This window comes from Sander vitreus, chromosome 5 (genome assembly GCF_031162955.1).
Source record: "Sander vitreus isolate 19-12246 chromosome 5, sanVit1, whole genome shotgun sequence".
Lineage (NCBI taxonomy): Eukaryota > Metazoa > Chordata > Actinopteri > Perciformes > Percidae > Sander > Sander vitreus.
Window position 1 is genome coordinate 36,002,510 of NC_135859.1, and position 20,456 is coordinate 36,022,965.

Sequence of the window (20,456 nt, forward strand, 5' to 3'; positions counted from 1 at the left end):
CTGTAATAATAAGGCAAAGGGACATTTAGCATGCAGTTTATTTACATTTATTGTGTATTTCCTTTTAATATGTTTATGTTAATGTATGCACCATCCACCAAAGGCATATTTTTAGAAGAAAAAACGAAAAAAAAGGGTCATATTTCGGCAGTTGGGGCGTCAAAATATACTGTAAAATAACATGTAAAATACAGTAATTTTTCATAATTAAAATACAGTTTGTAGCTTTTATTTTACGTGAAATCTTGTGTATTGTTTTGGCTTTTTATATGTTAAATGAAGGATCTTTACACCAAAACCTATGGAAAATGGGAATGTTATGGTCATTCACTGTAAAAACGCATGAACCAGACCTTTCAGGAACAAACTGTCACCAGATCAGCAGTGACGGTTCTGGGGCGGGGGTGGTGGGGCTGGGGGAGGGCTGGAGTGGCCAGGGACCCCCCTCCCTTGCCCCCGTAACTGTGGTAATATTTTCATACATTTCTACTGAATGGATCTTTGAATTTAATGCAAATAGTTGATGTATCAACAGTTTCTATGTCTCAATCCTCCCAAACACTGATGCAACACATTGTAAGAGCTGCCGCAAATAGTTTATAACATGATATTGCAGGTGAGGTGCACAAGGGACAAAAACGTCAGGAAAAGTGCCCAAAAAAAAGGACAGCATGTTCATAATCGACGGGAAGACAACGCGAGGGTTAGTCAAACAGAAACAGCAAAGAAATGATTTTATTTCCATCTTTAATGCACAATCTGATAGCGTGCAGTTTTGTATGACAGCTCTTTATATAACCTTTACATGTCATGGCATTTTACAAATACAGGCCTTTAATATTCAGATGGTTTGAGTCCTTTTTACGCCATTTTACACCATTGAGAAACAGAAAGCGCTGCATGAAATGTAAAGCTTATCCAACTCCTTGTTGCTGCACATTACAGTCTAAGACCGTGTGCGCTGTGCCATAACATGCACATCTCTCTCCAGCCTTAGGCAGCGCTTATAAAGCCGAGCAGGAATCCCTCTTCTTCTGTAATTGACTGAATTTCGCACCCCAGCCGCGTCTTTGTCCTCCATCAGCTGAAGTGCCTGAAGTAGGTCAGAGGCTGGAGAGAAACCTCCACAACAGCTAGAAGAGAAACATCAGATTCAGAAGCCAACCTGATTAATCTGTTACACACATTAGACAGGACACTGGTGTTGTGTCAAATGTATATCTTTAGTTAAGTATGGTACACGTGTAATCAGGGCTTTAGATTCACCTTTTTTTAATCACCAGCCAACATGGCTAGTACATTTGTTAAGTTACCAGCCAATCAGATCTTCCACTAGCCACATTTTAAATTTCTCCAGGGAAAATAAAACAGATTATGAGCGCCGCTGAATACAAGCCGCCAATCTGTAAACACTGACTAGTCGGATCGTTTCTGCAGCCGGTCGCTTCATTCATCACCGGCCAAATTGGCTTTTTTTTTACCAGCATTTGGCGGGTTGGCTGGTGTCAGTTTGAAGCTCTGCGTGTAATAGTATTTTTTGTATTATGCTTGCATCCAGATAAACACAGTAAACACTGTCATACACACATAAACACTGTGTGTATGAAACTGGAAGTTGTGGTTTGAACATAGTGACATTGACATTGACAAAAGATGAATATGCAGAAACTGTCGGCGCTAGTGTTGTTACACATCTCGTAGTCTGGATCAACGGAAGTACATTTCCAGGATGAAGCCCGGAGGTCAGGCTCTGTCCCTCGCCTTCTGCTCTCTGTGTGTCGCCGTTCTCAAACATTTCCCTTCGGGAAACAACAACCAATTATGAGATAGCGAGCTACACGCTGAAAATATCAAGTTTTGAAGAAGATTTGGACGATGCAACAAGTCAGACCTGCTCGGTTCTTTTGGGGAATGATTGTAAAGATCTACAAAGAATATGTTTAGGTTGTTTCCTCTCTAACTGGGAGGTTTTGGGACTGATTGGTGGGATTGTTGTGGAAGAAGTACACACGGAGATACACTGGTAAGAGCCAATGAGGTTTAACCATGTATCAGCTATAGTATTTAACACAGTACAGTATTTAAATATCTCACGTTACTGGATTGTTTCAACAGTTAGCTTCATTAAAAGGTGCTCTAAGCGATGTCACGCGTTTTTTCAAACACGCCGCACTTTTGCCGCATAAATTGCCGATTTCCGTGCAAAATATGCGGGGCTTGCATGATTTCATAATCCCCGCATTTTCGTTGCAAAAAAGTCCCAAATATATCTTAGCAGGAAGTTGAAAAATGTTGCGTTTACTTCACACAGGAACAGCCGTTTTCCCCTGTTGTCCTTACCCCAAGTGAAGGAGTTCAAGTACCTTGGGGTCTTGTTCGCGAGTGAGGGGACAATGGAGCGGGAGATTGGTCGGAGAATCGGCACAGCGGGGGCGGTATTACATTCAATTTATCGCACCGTTGTGACGAAAAGAGAGCTGAGCCAGAAGGCAAAGCTCTCAATCTACCGGTCAGTTTTTGTTCCTACACTCACCTATGGTCATGAAGGCTGGGTCATGACCGAAAGAACAAGATCCAGGGTACAAGCGGCCGAAATGGGTTTCCTCAGGAGGGTAGCTGGCGTCTCCCTTAGAGATAGGGTGAGAAGCTCAGTTATCCGTGAGGAGCTCGGAGTAGAGCCGCTGCTCCTTTGCGTCGAAAGGAGCCAGTTGAGGTGGTTCGGGCATCTGGTAAGGATGCCCCCTGGGCGCCTCCCTAGGGAGGTGTTCCAGGCACGTCCAGCTGGGAGGAGGTCTCGGGGAAGACCCAGGACTAGGTGGAGGCACGTCCAGCTGGGAGGAGGCCTCGAGGAAGACCCAGGACTAGGTGGAGGCACGTCCAGCTGGGAGGAGGTCTCTAGGAAGACCCAGGACTAGGTGGAGGGACGTCCAGCTGGGAGGAGGTCTCTGGGAAGACCCAGGACTAAGTGGAGGGACGTCCAGCTGGGAGGAGGTCTGGGGGAAGACCCAGGACTAGGTGGAGGGATTATATCTCCAACCTGGCCTGGGAACGCCTCGGGATCCCCCAGTCGGAGCTGGTTAATGTGGCTCGGGAAAGGGAAGTTTGGGGTCCCCTGCTGGAGCTGCTGCCCCCGCGACCCGATACCGGATAAGCGGACGAAGATGGATGAATGGATGGCCATGGGCGCGTTATGAAGTGATGTAATTACGCAACGTGAACATCATCAAAAAGCTGCAAACCCCGCGATGAAGCCACAATTTCATCGCATAACATTGCATAAATATCCCGCATATTCCATCGCATTTTTTAAGAAAACGTGCCGCATAATCAAGGATTTTTGCCCCGCAACAATCACAAAAAAACTACGCATTTTTCTGGAAGGACTGCTTAGCGCTGCCCAAGACCGTTGTGATTGGTTTAAAGAAATGCAAACAACCCAGAGTGTTTTTTTCTCCTATCCCAGAATGCATCTGTGGTGTAGCCAGACCTTTACTCCACAGCGCTGTGGAGGTAGAGCTGGCAATGCGAGACTGAACATCTCATATGCTTTAACCCGTCTGGGTCAAAGGTGAAAAGGCACTGCTGTAACCAAAAGATGTCTTAGATTAACATGAATAAGCTTATGAGAGCAAAAAACCTTGTCCCGTGGTGGCATTTCTTCTCCTCCGGCAGTTTGAAGCAGAATCGAGACACGAAATCCATCAGCAGTGTGGGGAGAACACTGGGTTGCTTGAAGCTTTTAATCTGAACAGCCAAGCTGTAAAATAATAATAAAAACAAGACAAGCAGAGGACATTTACAACGTCACCTACAGGAATAAAGAGCAACAATACAGGAATGAAACAACAGAGTGTGATGGACGTATACAGTATGCAAAATGCATTTGTGAGTGACTCAGAGAGAGACAGACAAAGAAAGAGAAAGCTGCCTGAGGGATTATAATCTTATCATACATGTGCTGGTTCCATACACTGTTCAAATAATGGACAAAGTTTCCGGGTCTGTAAAGTTGAAGCCAACGCTGAAGCTCCTTAAAGCTGCATTCTCTCTAACTTCCAGCAGGGGGCGACTCCACTGGCTCCAAGAAGAAGTCTGTTTCTATAGAAGTCTATGAGAAAATTAGTCTACTTCTCACTTTTATTACCTCAGATTTTCATAATGAGTTGATGGTCTCAATCGCTAGTTCCAAGTCTTCTTCAACACAGCATGATGTTCATTTAGTAAATGATACTCCCATTTATTTAAAAGTAGAGGATAAAGCAGGGGATGCTTTAGGACCTGTCAGTCAGGACAGAGGCTTAGCGATGCTAACCATGCTAACACTGCTTTTCTGATGTATCAAATACTTATGTCATGCAATAAAATGCAAATTAATTACTTAAAAATCATACAATGTGATTTTCTGGATTTTTGTTTTTGAGTCCGTCACTCACAGTTGAAGAGTAGGGGAGAGCTGGGACGATTGAAATGCGGGACGGATAAATAGAGATTAGATAGAGCATGTTAACCTCCTTCTATCAGCCATATATAAATATCTTCCCGTTATTTCCTTTTATCACAGAGTTACAGGCGATAAACCAGTTTTGATGGTCCAAAGTAAACTTCATTAGCGGTACTACATGCTCATTCAGTAGACCATTTAGTGTTCTCCACAGTCCCAGACTTTCATATTGCATGGTTGTTTACATGGAAAGCAAAACAAGCTATAATGGCGTATGTCTATGTCGGGACGACTGAAACAGCTGTTTCAACCATCCCAACCTGGCTGTAACTCCATGTATTTTAAGTAAATGCACAAATATCTGTGTTTATAAAATAATTTATGGAGGTGAGACATGGAAAAGCAGTTTTAGAAAGATGAAAATATATTTGAGCCCACCAGGTAGGAGGTCGAGTTTTCCCATGTTATCCTATAGAGACTGACGGGCTGGGGGTCGTTAAGGGCACTTATTTGGATGTGCAGTGGCCTAACCCACGTAAAAACCTAGTGGAACGACATTTTCCACAATAGAAACATGATATAAATGGGAAAACTTACTGTTCTAGCTATAAAAATGGCAGAATCATCCACAGTGCATGATATTTCAATATGATGACAGCGTTTAGTTGTTAGCAGACATTCACGAAGACGTATAGCCCAGCAACAATCTATCTAAAATAACACCTTTTGGGAGTACCATTCATGATGTGTAGTAAAATATTGAAATTGTGGGAAGTTTAAGTGGCTTAAACTGTATGTTTCATCCGTCCCCCCCGTGCTGTTTCATTCATTTCATTCATGAAACATTACACACGTCCCACTTTTGCTGTAATAATTCCTGAACGGCTTTGTTCAAAGCTGAAAATGCAACTGTATTTGACAGATGACAGGTGTAGGTTGCTAGTGACAAAATATTAGCTTTCAGTGCGATATGATCACTTTGCAAATTACGTTTAATTAAAAAGTGTTTCAACTGTCCCTGCTCTCCCCTACCTATGATAAAAATTAGACCTCTACATGCTTTGTAAGTGGGAAAACCTGCAAAATCGGCAGTGTATCAAATACTTGTTCTCCCCATTGTATGTAGTGGGGGGGTACTATTGTCATGTTTTTGGTATGACATCTATCATATGACAAGAGACTGTGATTGTAGAGACTGTGTCAGGGCTGTAAGCAGCTTTACTTTCAGTGGCGCCACCACGATAAGAGCCTTAACAATGTTCTTTCAAACAACAAAAACCTCCGCTGCTTCGTTCAGACCTACATGATGAAGTTGCCATGGTTACTTCATCTCACAGGCAGCAATTTGCAGGTCGAACCTTGAAGCTCAGGAATGCCAAACACAGTCGTGATGGATTATTGGAATAATAACTTTTAGTTTGGATTGGTTCAAAAGCTGGTTGGTGTTTCTTTGCCCTCGATGAACTGTATGTTGCAAAGCTGTTGGAGAATAGGAGTGAGAATGATGTTATGCTGAACTATTGGTATTTATTTATTTGTTTATTTAACAGCAGGGATGCACCAAATCCAGGATTTGGCTTTGGATTTGGCCAAATATTGGGCTTTTTGACGCTTGCACTACGCGCACTACGCTGGTTGACGTAATGGTGGTGATGGCGCAGTGGATATGACACATGCCTTTGGTGTGGGAGATCTGGGTTCAATTCCCACTGCCATACATCAACCACTGTGTCCCTGAGCAAGACACTTAACCTCTAGTTGCTCCAGAGGCGTGTTACCTCTGATATATACAGCAATTGTGTTTTGTTGTAATTGTAATTTGGATAAAAGCGTCAGCTAAATGACACGTAATGTAATGACGGCGCCGTTGATTACGGGAAGGTGTTTACGTAGGTGGAGCGTTGAAAATGGAACTGATGAGCAGAAAACGTGTTATTTGGCAGTACTTTCAGTCAAAAGAAGGCCATTCAAGTCCAGCTACATGTTCAATCTGCAATGCTGATTAGTCTGGTGGTGGCGAGGACCCTAAACAATACACAACATCACCGCTGTTACAACATCTGGTATGAAACATCTGGAAGAATACGAGCTGAGCATGAAGGAATCTACAGACAGCAGCCAGAATGCAGCAACTTCAGGTACGGCAAAGGAAGGACAGTCACTGTTTACTTCATTAATGTGTTGACTGTGTTCATGGACTGAGGACGGGACGAGGACTCAGCAGAATCTCAACCAGGGGATTCAGGATTCAGCCGAACCCCAAAAATCTGGATTCGGTGCATCCCTATTTAACAGGGACAATGGACAGCGATTGACTGTCTCAGAATTATCTCAATAGCAACATTTCATCAGCAGTCCCCCAAGATTGTGGTTTGGGTTGCTATAAAAACAAGGTGAAACCGTAGCCTGTAAACAAAGATGGACGACGCGTTTCCACTTCCTCCCACTGGACAAAATGAAGCCTAAATCTCCAGGGTACAGGTGCTGCATCTTGTAATCTTGGAACCAGAGGCTTGACTCATACAGCTGGCCCCGGCCGTAATATTTGAATGATTCAGAAGAGAAATCATCTGTGACATTTGCTTATGTGAATACATACAAATATGGGGAAAGAACTGAGAGAAAAGCAGAAATGCTGTAATGTTACCGGCTGGTGCAGTCACAGTGGTACGCGGTCTCTGACTCCATGTTCTGCAGGTCAAACTTCTTCTCCAAAGGATGGATTTTGTATTTACATTCATCCAGATGTTTGAGGCTTCCACACAGCAGCTGGCTGTCTGCAGGAGTCAGAAATAAACACTGGTTATCTCACAAAATATCAGAGTATCCACAGTTCAATTCAATTCAGTTTATGTATCCCTTCGTGTTGTCCTTGGGTCAAGTTTAACTCGTTTACAACGTTTTTTATATCAGAAATATGGGTTTCTTACAGCCAAATTGCCCCAAAATAACATGCATGCACATTGTATGGAACCCATGCAACTCGCCCTGCAGAGGAGATGGTTCATCTGCTGCAAGCACTCACCTGTCATGTTACGTAATGTCATATTTTGCTTCGTGCCTCTCTCTGAGGGAATGCTTGGGGCTATCGTACTACCCATCAGCTCCTGGCTTTCATTATTCTGCAGAGGGGACACCGTCTGTGGCTTCCAACTAACGATGATTTTCATGTGGGTTATTCTGCCGATTATTTTCTCGACCAGTCAATTAGTTGTTAAACATTCTCTGCTGTCAGATATATGTTAAATGTGAATATGTTCTAGTTTCTTCTCTCCTCTGTGACAGTAAACTGAAGATCTTTGAGTTGGGGACAAAACGAGACATTTGAGGACGTCATCTTGGGCTTTTTTGGGAAACACCATTTTCTGACATTTTAGAGACCAAACAACTCCATCCATTCATCCAGGAACATCAATCGAGAATGAAAATAATAGTTAGTTGAGCCTGTTCTCAACGATTAGTTTCTATTAATCTGACGATTACATTGTTAGAAAAATCCATAGAAATACGGGCTAATATATTGTGTTAGTATGAAGGAATTTTCTGTAATGATTTTTTACTTAGGTAAATAATAATAATAAGTAAAAAATAATAAAAAAAATAATATAAGGCCCTATCTTACACCCGGCGCAGCGCAAAACCCGACGCACGTGTCTTTGCTAGTTTAAGACCGACGCAGTTGTCAGTTTCCCGTCCAGCGCCCACGTCGTTTAAATAGCAAATGGACCTGCGCCCATCTGTGGCCCATGGCTGGTCTTACAGGGAGGTGTGTTCTGGTGCATTCTGGGTGTGCTGGTCTTACAGAGAGGTGTGTTCAGGTGCATTCTGGGCGTGCTGGTCTTACAGGGAGGTGTGTTCAGGTGCATTCTGGGCGTGCTGGTCTTACAGGGAGGTGTGTTCAGGTGCATTCTGGGCGTGCTGGTCTTACAGGGAGGTGTGTTCAGGTGCATTCTGGGTGTGCTGGTCTTACAGAGAGGTGTGTTCAGGTGCATTCTGGGCGTGCTGGTCTTACAGGGAGGTGTGTTCAGGTGCATTCTGGGCGTGCTGGTCTTACAGGGAGGTGTGTTCAGGTGCATTCTGGGCGTGCTGGTCTTACAGGGAGGTGTGTTCAGGTGCATTCTGGGCGTGCTGGTCTTACAGGGAGGTGTGTTCAGGTGCATTCTGGGAGTATTGCTATCTTGAGGCAGTGGAAAGTGATGGCACCATTGACCAACAAAAACCTGGTCTAAAGTCAATAACGCAGCATTTCATTGTTATTTTAACAGAGCATTAGTGAAATGCTCCTATAGGCGTAATACAAATATTACGGTGCAAATCCTCCATCATAATAGCAATGCTCCAAGGTCCAAACATGCCCGGCTTTTAAAGGGAATGGGAGATGACAATCTGATTGGTTTATGGCTTATCATAGTGGGGGGTCTGGGTGTCCTCCCCAAGGGAAATTTTGAGCGTCAACGACTTCATTTCCTGTATTCTGACAAACTTTTATGCACCAATTTACGTCCTGGAGCTTTCTTAGTGGGTACACTGTGTATACCTGCGTATCACGTAGACTACAGCACTGGTGGGTAGTTTCTGTCGCCCCCCATGAGGAATTCTAAGTAATGACAACAACACTGTCGGCGCGTCCACATGATACAAGCCTTACGTGATCATGCGACGCAACCCCACCTCCTCCACGCAGCTGCTAGTAGCCAAGGAGGACACGGAGGAATAAAAACACATGATGGACTCTTCAGAAGAGGTCATTATCTTCACTCGAGCTTCTGCGCGGGAAAGTCACCGGACGCCACAATCTTCTGAACATAGTCATACTGAGAAACACAGAGAGAGTTGTGTGGAGCTGAACGTCTTAATTAGCTTTGTAGCAACTCATTTGGCAACGGCTTGAATGTAACGGACGTACAGAAATGTCCGTAAACTTAACGGAAAAGGTATACTGGTAATTTTCTGCCAGGACATTATCCATTTTTCTAGAAGATTTTTTTCCTACGGTGTATTTTCTCGATTAATCGTTTATAAAAATGTCAGAAAATATTGAAAAATGTCCATCCCAGTTTCTCAAAGTCCAAGCTGATGTGTCTTTAAATGTCTCGTTTTGTCCACAACTCAAAGATATTCAGTTTAATATGATATAAAACGGAAAAGAGCAGAAAAACCTCACAAGCACTTTCTGTTATTTTTACTTGAAAAAATGACTTTAACGATGAATCGATTATCAAAATAGTTGGCGATGATTTTTCTGTCGTTCGACTTAGGACTCTGCACACTGGCCGCGTGGCGTGAGCGTGTCAGCTGTGTGGCGTGAGCGTGTCAGCTGTGTGGCGTGAGCGTGTCAGCTGCGTGGCGTGAGCGTGTCACCTGTGTGGCGTGAGCGTGTCAGCTGCGTGGCGTGAGCGTGTCAGCTGCGTGGCGTGAGCGTGTCAGCTGCGTGGCGTGAGCGTGTCAGCTGCGTGGCGTGAGCGCGTCAGCTGCGTGGCGTGAGCGCGTCACCTGTGTGGCGTGAGCGCGTCAGCTGCGTGGCGTGGCGTGTCAGCTGCGTGGCGTGGCGTGTCACCTGCGTGGCGTGGCGTGTCAGCTGTGTGGCGTGGCGTGTCAGCTGCGTGGCGTGAGCGCGTCACCTGTGTGGCGTGGCGCGTCACCTGTGTGGCGTGGCGCGTCACCTGTGTGGCGTGAGCGCGTCAGCTGTGTGGCGTGGCGCGTCAGCTGTGTGGCGTGAGCGTGTCAGCTGCGTGGCGTGAGCGTGTCAGCTGCGTGGCGTGAGCGTGTCAGCTGCGTGGCGTGAGCGTGTCAGCTGCGTGGCGTGAGCGTGTCAGCTGCGTGGCGTGAGCGTGTCAGCTGCGTGGCGTGAGCGTGTCAGCTGCGTGGCGTGAGCGTGTCAGCTGCGTGGCGTGAGCGCGTCACCTGTGTGGCGTGAGCGTGTCAGCTGCGTGGCGTGAGCGTGTCAGCTGCGTGGCGTGAGCGTGTCAGCTGCGTGGCGTGAGCGTGTCAGCTGCGTGGCGTGAGCGTGTCAGCTGCGTGGCGTGAGCGTGTCAACTGCGTGGTGTAAGCAGCTGAGCGTGTCGGCTGCGTGGCGTGAGCGTGTCAACTGCGTGGCGTGAGCGTGTCGGCTGCGTGGCGTGAGCGTGTCGGCTGCGTGGCATGTCCGTTTTTATTTCTACTCCCACGTTAACAGGTTAGAGCTTACACACTGCCTGCGTGACACGCACGTCTCAGGAGCGACTCGAGCCGAAAACGCGTGCATGCTAGAAATAGGACCGACGCCTATTTTTCACGCGACACGCCAGCGTGTTGGAAGCGTTTCCAGGCAACAGAGAATAGGAAAAGATGTTTACATGTCATTTTGACACAAATACATATTAATAAATGACATGTTGATGTTTGAAAGTCTCGAGGTTTTGATATAAATGCAGATATAAATGTCATTTAAAAAAATAATAATAAATAATTATTGATTTTCTAATATTGCACCTGTCAACACAGAAAGAAATATTCTGGAGCCTATTTTGCCGTCAATCCTGCCGACGTTGTCTTTGCTGTAATCAGATCAGAATATATTTATATTTATGTTTATGGGAAACATCCATGTGTACAGACGAGGATAGCAGCAGCAGCGTCGTGTCAGACACGTTTCTGGTGTGTAAAGACATAGAAAACGCCACGCCACGCAGCTGACACGCAACAGAAACGCCACGCTCACGCCACGCTCACGCCACGCCACGCTCACGCCACGCAGCCAGTGTGCATGAGCCCTTAGTCGACTAATCGTTAGGTCTCTTCTCACCATCTTTTGGAACGGAGGCTGCTTTCTTTGGTGTAGTTGTGGCTGGTGTTGCAGAAGTAGCTGTGCTCCAGAGTCTTTCCAAAGTGTCCCGTTTGGCCGTTTCGGTTGTCTGGGTCGAGCCTCAGAGTCCCGGCTGTCGTTTGATTTCGCTGATTGATTGGGAATCCATACGGAGTCGGTGTAACATCTGTCAAACAACTTAAACAACGAGGCTGAAAAGAGTCTCCTCTCAGGGGCATCCTGACGCCACAACAACGACTTTGTTTTGGACTTTTTTTGCCTTTTTTGCCTTTTTTGCCCGTTTTAGTCGCTGCTGTGACGGCTTCTTTTGAGTGCAGATGAAGCGCTGGCTGCTGTGTTACAGATGTTGTTTGTGGATGAGAGTTTCTGGGGGTCTGTGGTTTAACTTGGCTTCTGTGTTTGGGGTAAGCAGACAGACGCTTTCGGGTGCTCTTCTTTCTGCCAACTCTTTTGTTATTTGGCATCAATGTGCTACTTTGAGATGCATTAAAAAGACTTGCGTTCGTTGAAGGAGTCGTCGGTGCTGCCGTGTACGGTTTCCTGTTTCTTTTACATCCATTCTCCTTCGTCCTTCTGAGGAAGGAAATGTCTCCTCTGGGCGAGTCTGTGAAGCATCTGTGTTCACTTTTGGGTGCCGTTCTGTGCCTCTCGCTGCTTGTTAGCGTGTTGCTTTCAGTGTTGTCTCTGTGTTTGCTGGTAACATCGGATGTGCTGTAATGGAGCGCCCTTTTGAAGACGGCATAGGGAGCCTTTTTGGTGACTTTACACCTGCAGAGAGGAAACATGCATGTTTAAACCAAGCCATAGAGTTCTTTATAACGTGCAAAATTATAACAATATGGTGGTGATATGTTTGCTGGTTATTTTTTTATTTTATTTTTTTGGGGGGAATGTCCCTCATATTTCTTCTTACTTGCTCACAGTGTCAACAGAGATCAGATAATCAGCAGAGCTTGTTTTTAATTTCAGTGTTATGAATTTGGGAAACGTACCAACTGCCCCAAAAACGCTCCCATAGGTCGACTGTTCAAGCCGCAATTACAACCTATATTTAGGTTTCTAGTGGCTGCGCCCTCTAGTGGCCGTAGTAGTTCTGACAGGAGCAAAGCAGAAAGTAAGGCCTCCTGCACACTGGCTGCGTGGCGTGAGCGTGGCGTGAGCGTGGCGTTTCTGTTACGTGGCGGCTGCGTGGTGTTTTCTATGTCTTTGCACACCAGAAACGTGGCTGCTGCTGCTGCTAGCCTTGTCTGTACACATGGATGTTTCCCATTGATAAAATGAAATAATAGCGTGTTTTTCAACTTCATTTGGTCAATATTTTATTATTGTCAATATTTATTTTTACAGGTGCAATATTTGAAAATCGATAATTATTATTATTATTTTTAATTTATGTCAAAACCTCGAGACTTTCAAACACAAAATGTCATTTATTAAATGTATTCGTGTCAAAATGACATATAAACATCTTTTCGTATTCTATTTTGCCTGGAACAACGCTTGCGTGTCGCGTGAAAAATAGGGGTCGGTCCTATTTCTAGCATGCACGCGTTTTCGGAGCGGCTTGAGCTGCGCCTGAGACGTGCATGTCATGCAGTGTGCAAGCTCTACACGCAGCTGACGCGCTCACGCCACACAGGTGACATGCTCACGCCACACAGGTGACACGCTCACGCCACACAGGTGACGCGCTCACGCCACGCAGGTGACACGCTCACGCCACACAGCTGACACGCTCACGCCACGCAGCTGACGCGCTCACGCCACACAGCTGACGCGCTCACGCCACACAGCTGACGCGCTCACGCCACACAGGTGACGCGCTCACGCCACGCAGGTGACACGCTCACGCCACGCAGCCAGTGTGCAGGAGCCCTTACCCTTGTGTTGTCTTCCCGTTGACGGCCGATATCCGCGGATGGTTTGGAGGACTGGTTGGGTTAACTGAATGGACTTTAGCCTTTGAATGAGTGGAAGACTTCTCCCTCCTTAAAATAATACCCTGGCTCTGCATGAATCAAAGTCATAGACCATAAGGATCTTTTATGATTTCAAAAGAACAATTATAGACGCAAAGTACCCGCACACCTTGATACTGCAATGTAACATGGTTTCTTTTTTATTTCCTGCTTTTCATTTGTCATGTTTCAAGTGTTTGACTTAACCTACGATGACCCTGTCTGTTGCCTCCTGTTTTGTCTGTTTTGTTCATGTCAAAATAACAAAAAAGCTGCAAAAACAAGCCATGGAAAAACCTTATCTGCTGTTGCTTTTTTACTTGTATAGACAAGAATCCTTTGCATATTTATTTAAGTAAGAAGAGGAACACTTTGTCTTGCTGTTTAGGATAATGGTCTGTAATGTTGAAGCGTTTGTAATCTGTATTTTCCTTGAAAGATGATAACAGTAACACAGTGGAAATCCAAGCATCAGTCACTCAATTAAAGTATTAAAGTGCCCATATTATGAAATCACTTTTTCTGGGATTTGGGGTGTTATTTCGTGTCTCCGGTGCTTCCACACACATACAAACATGGAAAACAACCCTCCATGCTGTTTAGAGTGAGATACGGTTTCTGAATGTGTCCTGTCTTCAGTCTCTGGGTGAGCTATGCTAACCACTTTAGCTAATACCACATCAGCTAGCTGTTTCTCCAACTTCAGTAGAACAAGGCAGGATTAGCTGGGAGACTTCTTCTAAACGAGGGAACACTTCCACCTTTGTGTTGAATACCTGCAGAACAGGGACATGGAAGTAGTTCTTTTGGAGATTAGGGTGAACTAGTGTGTGTTGTAGCAGTGTTTTACTATTGAGAACGAGGTGGCTAACCGCTAGCAGCGCTAGCTTCATGCTAGCAGGCCTTACCTAGCTACTGAGCATGTGCAACTGCCAACAAAGATGGGACAAAAGTGTGACGTCTCACTCTGTAGCTAAAACAGAGAGCTCAACACACAGGGTGAAAAGAGGAGCTGCAGCAATGTGCAGCACAACAAAAATATGGTGTTTTTTGAAAATTAAACCATGTAAACCTACTATGATACTACCTCTAAATACAATTATATGAACCTGAAAATGAGCATAATATGGCCACTTTAAATTATAGTTATTGAAGTGTAGTTTGTCAACGCAATTCCGTTAATGCTAGAATGCTACAGTAGGCTAACCATATATCATAGTGACCTGAAAGATGAAGTTGTGGAGGTGTGGCAAGGTGCCTTTCAGAAGTTCATGAGTTTAGGCAGAGTGTCTATGACATGTTTCTACACACACAACCCTACCTGCTCTTTCCGTGGAACAAACGTCTGGTTTTATGGTTTTCACTTGCTGCTGTGTCTAACAATATGCAAATGTACAGAGTTTATGTTTGTTTTCCTGATTGCCAACACTTGGGAGAACATTTTTCAAAAGCCAAAAGTCTAAAGGCCCTGACACACCAACCCGATAATCGGCCGTCAGACAGTCTGGCGAGGTCGGTGACTTGAGTCTGTTCGGTGTGTCCCGTGCCGTCGTCGTGCCTTCATTTTGGCTTTACACATTACGGTTCTCTGTGTGATTTTAACACATTTCTGTGAGATTCAATTTTCATTTTCTTTTGTCTTTATAGTCCCGTAACAATGTCTACATCCATGTGACTTCCCTGCAGCATATATGTCCTGATAGCCCAGGAAACAGTGTCTATAACTTCGGGCGACGTCATCAGTGTGTCTTTAGAGCATTTAAAGGTGCCCTGCCACACGTATTTCATGACTCTGTGGTAATATCTGAAGTTCTACTATGGACTCTGTAACATTTTTTGTGGAAAAAATGTCTTGGTTACCTTGTTTCAAGCCATTCTAGCGTGGTATAGAAAGCCTGCAGGAAGACTCAGCTCGATTAGTGCCAGTTCTCATTAATATTCAACGAGCTAAGCTGCTTGACTCTGATTGGCTAACAGCTAGCCAATGAGAGCCTGGCTATCAGCATCCTTTACCCAGCACAACTGGGCGAGCTCATGAATAGTAATGAGCTCAGGCAACACCACGTCAGACTGACCAGCTTTTGTAATTGGCCTGATTTCTTATTTCTTTTCAGTAGCTAGAGCTGACAGAGGAGCTAGCAGTTCATTTTCACATTCACAACATAACACAAACACATATGGACCTAACATATTTTAAAAAATACAAGTAAAAACGGTTTTGTGTGGCAGGGCACCTTTAAGCTTTTATTTAGAACATTTAAGCTTCGAGCAACATCATCAGTGTGTCTCTTACGTTCCCCACCAGGACATCTCGGTGCATCGCCTCCACTGTTTGAGCTCGAAGCAGGGAACCCGCAGGATGTTGAAGAAGCTGTAGCCCACCATGCTGGAAATGGTGTCGTTGACACCGAGAAGGCACTGCCGAAACCTGGTAAGAGACAGAGAAAGAACAGGCCGAGGTCAAATGAACACGCACATAGTCGCTAAATATCCTTGAATGTTGCCTTGTTTTGTTTACATCTTTAGGGTAGTCTAAGCAGCTTTTAACAACCGATATGCTCTTAGAAAAAGTGTCTTCCAGTTACTTGGGAATGACCGCTAAGAGTTCAGAAGAGATAGAGGGCAAACATTTTACACATGCAGCTGTCAGAACTAGATGTGAGAGAATTAAAGAGTCATTTTGGGCTTTTTTTCCAACCTGGATCCTATTTTCCCATGCATTGGTGTCTAAGTGACTGATGTGAACAAAAATCTTTGAAGTCGGTCCAGTTTTGAGCGTGAAGGCTGTAACTGGCAGCCGTAAACCGAGCTGCAATGTAACCCTACAGGACAGATGTTCAGCATCAGTCAGCGTCCACTAAAAGTTCTGTTTTTGCCGCTGACAGACTCAGATTATTATTCTAAGTGTCTGACAACATTATGGAAAGGATCCCTACAGAGATAGACCTTTTGGTTAAAGAGTAAGATCCTTTTAGTTTAACATGAAACAGCCCCGGAATCCCCATCTCCAAACCCACCAGACTCCATGTAAATAATCAGGACTTTTAGCATGTATAGAGCCAGCATATCTCCACCAGACTCCATGTAAATAATCAGGACTTTTAGCATGTATTGAGCCAGCATATCTCCACATGAAAATGGGTGAATTAAGGGTTTATTTCAACCAAACCAGAGTGGTGATTGTTGGAACAGTGGAGAGATGAACCAAGATGGCTTTTGATAGTTTTATTTAGTTTCTGTCGACTTTGAATGAAGTGTGTTTTATGATGATAAAAGTCCTGATTATTTACATGGAGTCTGGTGTAGTTTGGTGATGGTGATTTCGGGGCTGTTTCATGTTAAACTAAAAGGATCTTACTCTTTAACTAAAAGGTCTATCTCTGTAGGGATCCTTTCATAATGTTGTCAGACACTTAGAATAATAATCTGAGTCTGTCAGCAGCAACAACAGAACTTGTAGTGGACGCTGACTGACGCTGAACATTTGCCCGTTAACGTTACATTGCAGCTTGTTTCGCCATTGCTGACAGGACCAATTTTAAACATGGGAAATGACACAAAAACATGGGAAAATAGGGTCCAAAACCAAGGTTACCCTTTAAACAGATGTCTCTGCAGGTTGTAAAGGAAGCACAGCGAAAGACAACAAGTAGAGAGTAACGTGTTGACTCTTGACATCCAACGTTAACCCAGAGGGCTGATGCCAGTTTATTAGGCTACTCAAGGATGAAGAGTAACTTCACACGGCCTCGGGTTCTTCTGCTTAAATGGGTTATTGGCAAAGTGACAGAATAATATGAGACTGGCGTTCCAGAGAGAAGTACACTTTCATTAGTCAGATGAGTACGTTTAAAAATACACTACAGCTGCAAAGATTAATGGACAATCAATTCATCGGTTTGAGTCAAGTCTCTGAATGCAGCTTGTTCAATGTGACTATCTTCTATACCCCGTTTACACGTACATGGTTATTTTGAACATTTCCCTTCGCTTTGTTTACACGCAAACGGAGAATTGGCCTCTGAAAACGAGTCTTCCGGCCAGAGTGGGGATTTTGGAAAACTTCGTTTGCACGTTTGCACGTAAACTGAGACAAACGGAGGTTTAGGCAGCCGAGGAAGTGAGGAAGAGAAGAGGAAGGGATTCGTTGCTGTTGTAGCTATTTTCGGGATTCTGATTGGCTAACGTGGGCTTGAGCTTCTCGTTACACTGCCACCTACAGGTTTGGCATGCTCTTGGCGGCATTAGCGGCTAAATACACAGGTACAACAAAGACCTTTCTGAAAACTGACAGCTGTGCACGATGTTATTTTTGAAAACGGAGAGGTCCTTTTCTGAAAATAGCCGGCCACGTGTAAAGGTAGCAGAAGAGTTAAAACACAGAATAAACCTTTGTTAAATGTGACTACATTCTAGTTTCTTCTCTCCTCTGTGACAGTAAACTGAATATCTTTGATTTGGGGACAAAACAAGACCTTTGAGGACGTCATCTTGGGCTTTTGGGAAACACTGATCCACATTTTGCACCATTTTAGAGACCAAACAACTCATCCATTCATCCAAAAAATAATGGACAATGAAAATAATCATGAGTTACAGCCCTAACATGCACACATACAAAATACAGAACACAATTTGACACAAAAGCAGCAATCTCTAAAACTTATGCAAATTAAACTGCGTTATCCCACAGGGAACAAAGGAGTTTTTACTCCAATTGCTCTTGAGACGAAGTACTCTGAATCTACGGCCTGAGGGGAGAGTTTTAATCCAGCCTCGGTGCGGGTCTGTCCTGACACGACCGTCCACGCCGGGCGACGGCTCAGGGGCAGATGGGAATTCCAGATGGGAATGGCGGAAAATTCTTGGATTTCTGACTCATTATTGGACACCCGGTGTCGTTCATTCTGAGCCTCACCTTTTGGTTAGAGCTGTAACAATTCCAAATGCTGTACAAGTAGTCTATATTGATCACGTTTCATTTTTCCGGAAATCCTGGAAGTTCCTTCCCGATGCTATTTAGCAGAGGCACCGTGGCTCCGTCCGGCGCTTAGCGCCACCCGAGACGATTGTGATTGGTTTAAAGAAATGCCAATAAACCAGAGCACGTTTTTCTCCCATCCAGGAATGCTGTGTGGACTAGACAGACCTTCCTCTGCAGCTCTGTGGAGGAAGGCCTAACTCCCAACTCGTAAAATACTGACGCTTGGGCAGTGGCTCTCAGCGTCAGATACGAAGCAATAATCACCCCTCAGCGTGTGTGTAGAACGCACCGGGCAGAGCTGCAGCTACGCAGCGCTTGAAGATGACGTAGTATTAAGAGAGACAACGGTTGAGAGTAGTATGAAAAGCCCGAAATTCCGCATAGGGAGGTTGGTTGGGGGGGTGGATAGGTCAAACAACACAGGACTTTTTCCCAGGAGACCGGGGATCGTTTCCCGCATGTCACCTTTCCTAAACCCAACCGTCCCGTCCTTCTTTATCTAAACCCAACCGTCCCGTCCTTCTTTACCTAAACCCAACTGTCCCGTTCTTCTTTACCTAAATCCAACCGTCCCGTTCTTCTTTACCTAAACCCAACCGTCCCGTTCTTCTTTACCTAAACCCAACTGTCCCGTTCTTCTTTATCTAAACCCAACTGTCCTGCTTCTTTACCTAAATCCAACCGTCCCGTTCTTCTTTACCTAAACCCAACCGTCCCGTCCTTCTTTACCTAAACCCAACTGTCCCGTTCTTCTTTACCTAAATCCAACCGTCCCGTTCTTCTTTACCTAAACCCAACCGTCCCGTTCTTCTTTACCTAAACCCAACCGTCCCGTTCTTCTTTATCTAAACCCAACTGTCATCTTCTTTACTAAACCCAACTGTCCCGTTCTTCTTTATCTAAACCCAACTGTCCCGTTCTTCTTTTACCTAAACCCAACTGTCCCGTTTCTTCTTTACCTAAACCCAACCGTCCCGTTCTTCTTTACCTAAACCCAACCGTCCCGTTCTTCTTTACCTAAACCCAACCGTCCCGTTCTTCTTTACCTAAACCCAACCGTCCCGTTCTTCTTTATCTAAACCCAACTGTCCCGTTCTTCTTTACCTAAACCCAACTGTCCCGTTGTTCTTTACCTAAACCCAACTGTCCCGTTCTTCTTTACCTAAACCCAACTGTCCCGTTCTTCTTTACCTAAACCCAACTGTCCCGTTCTTCTTTTCCTAAACCCAACCGTCCCGTTCTTCTTTACCTAAACCCAACCGTCCCTGTTCTTCTTTACCTAAACCCAACCGTCCCGTTCTTCTTATCTAAACCCAACTGTCCCGTTCTTCTTTACCTAAACCCAACTGTCCCGTTCTCCTTTACCTAAACCCAACCGTCCCGTTCTTCTTTACCTAAACCCAACCGTCCCGTTCTTCTTTATCTAAACCCAACTGTCCCGTTCTTCTTTACCTAAACCCAACTGTCCCGTTCTTCTTTTCCTAAACCCAACTGTCCCGTTCTTCTTTATCTAAACCCAACTGTCCGTTTCTTCTTTATCTAAACCCAACTGTCCCGTTCTTCTTTATCTAAACCCAACTGTCCCGTTCTTCTTTACCTAAACCCAACTGTCCCGTTCTTCTTTTCCTAAACCCAACCGTCCCGTTCTTCTTTACCTAAACCCACAACACGTTCTCATTCAGAACTCGTAAAATAAGGACGTTTGGACAGTGGCTGTCAGCGTCTGATGCGACGAAAAAGGCGTATTTCAGCGTGTTTGTGTAACGCACCGGGGAGAGCAGCAGTTAGAGAGGATTTAGAGAGGAGTATGTAAGGAGGTTGGTTGGGGGGGTGGACGGGTCACACAAACACAGGACTTTCACCCAGGAGAGCGGGGTTCACGTCCCGCTTGTCACGCTTACTATAGTCGCTTTTTTCTCTTCGCTTTTTTCTCCCGACCAAGCGCGTTTACTTATAGCGCTAAAGGGACGGCAATAGTCCCGACCAAGCACGTTTACTTATAGCTCTAAAGGGATGATAATAGTCCCGACCAAGCACGTTTACTTATAGCGCTAAAGGGGACGTCAATAGTCCCGACCAAGCACGCTTTACTTTATAGCGCTAAAGGGACGTCAATAGTCCTGACCAAGCACGTTTACTTATAGCTCTAAAGGGACGACAATAGTCCCGACTCAAGCACGCTTTACTTATAGCGCTAAAGGGACGTCAATAGTCCTGACCAAGCACGTTTACTTATAGCGCTAAAGGGACGACAATAGTCCCGACCAA

General features: G+C 44.9%; 1 protein-coding gene across 3 annotated transcripts in view; it reads right to left on the reverse strand.

The window, feature by feature from the left end:
* Positions 1–66: 66 nt before the first annotated feature.
* The window catches only part of LOC144518759 (group 3 secretory phospholipase A2-like), a 23,408-nt gene continuing 3,018 nt past the window's right edge, over positions 67–20,456 (reverse strand). The window contains exons 3-6 of one of the 3 annotated variants that reach the window (XM_078251666.1): positions 15,498–15,632; positions 7,089–7,218; positions 3,638–3,757; positions 67–1,133 (exon numbers count right to left, since the gene is read on the reverse strand). In XM_078251666.1, the coding sequence (XP_078107792.1) occupies positions 947–1,133; positions 3,638–3,757; positions 7,089–7,218; positions 15,498–15,632 (572 nt within the window). In that variant the 3' untranslated portion in view covers positions 67–946. Of the gene's footprint in view, positions 1,134–3,637; positions 3,758–7,088; positions 7,219–11,225; positions 12,015–15,497; positions 15,633–20,456 lie in introns of those variants that run through there. The other 2 variants (XM_078251664.1, XM_078251665.1) reach the window with 2 other exon arrangements.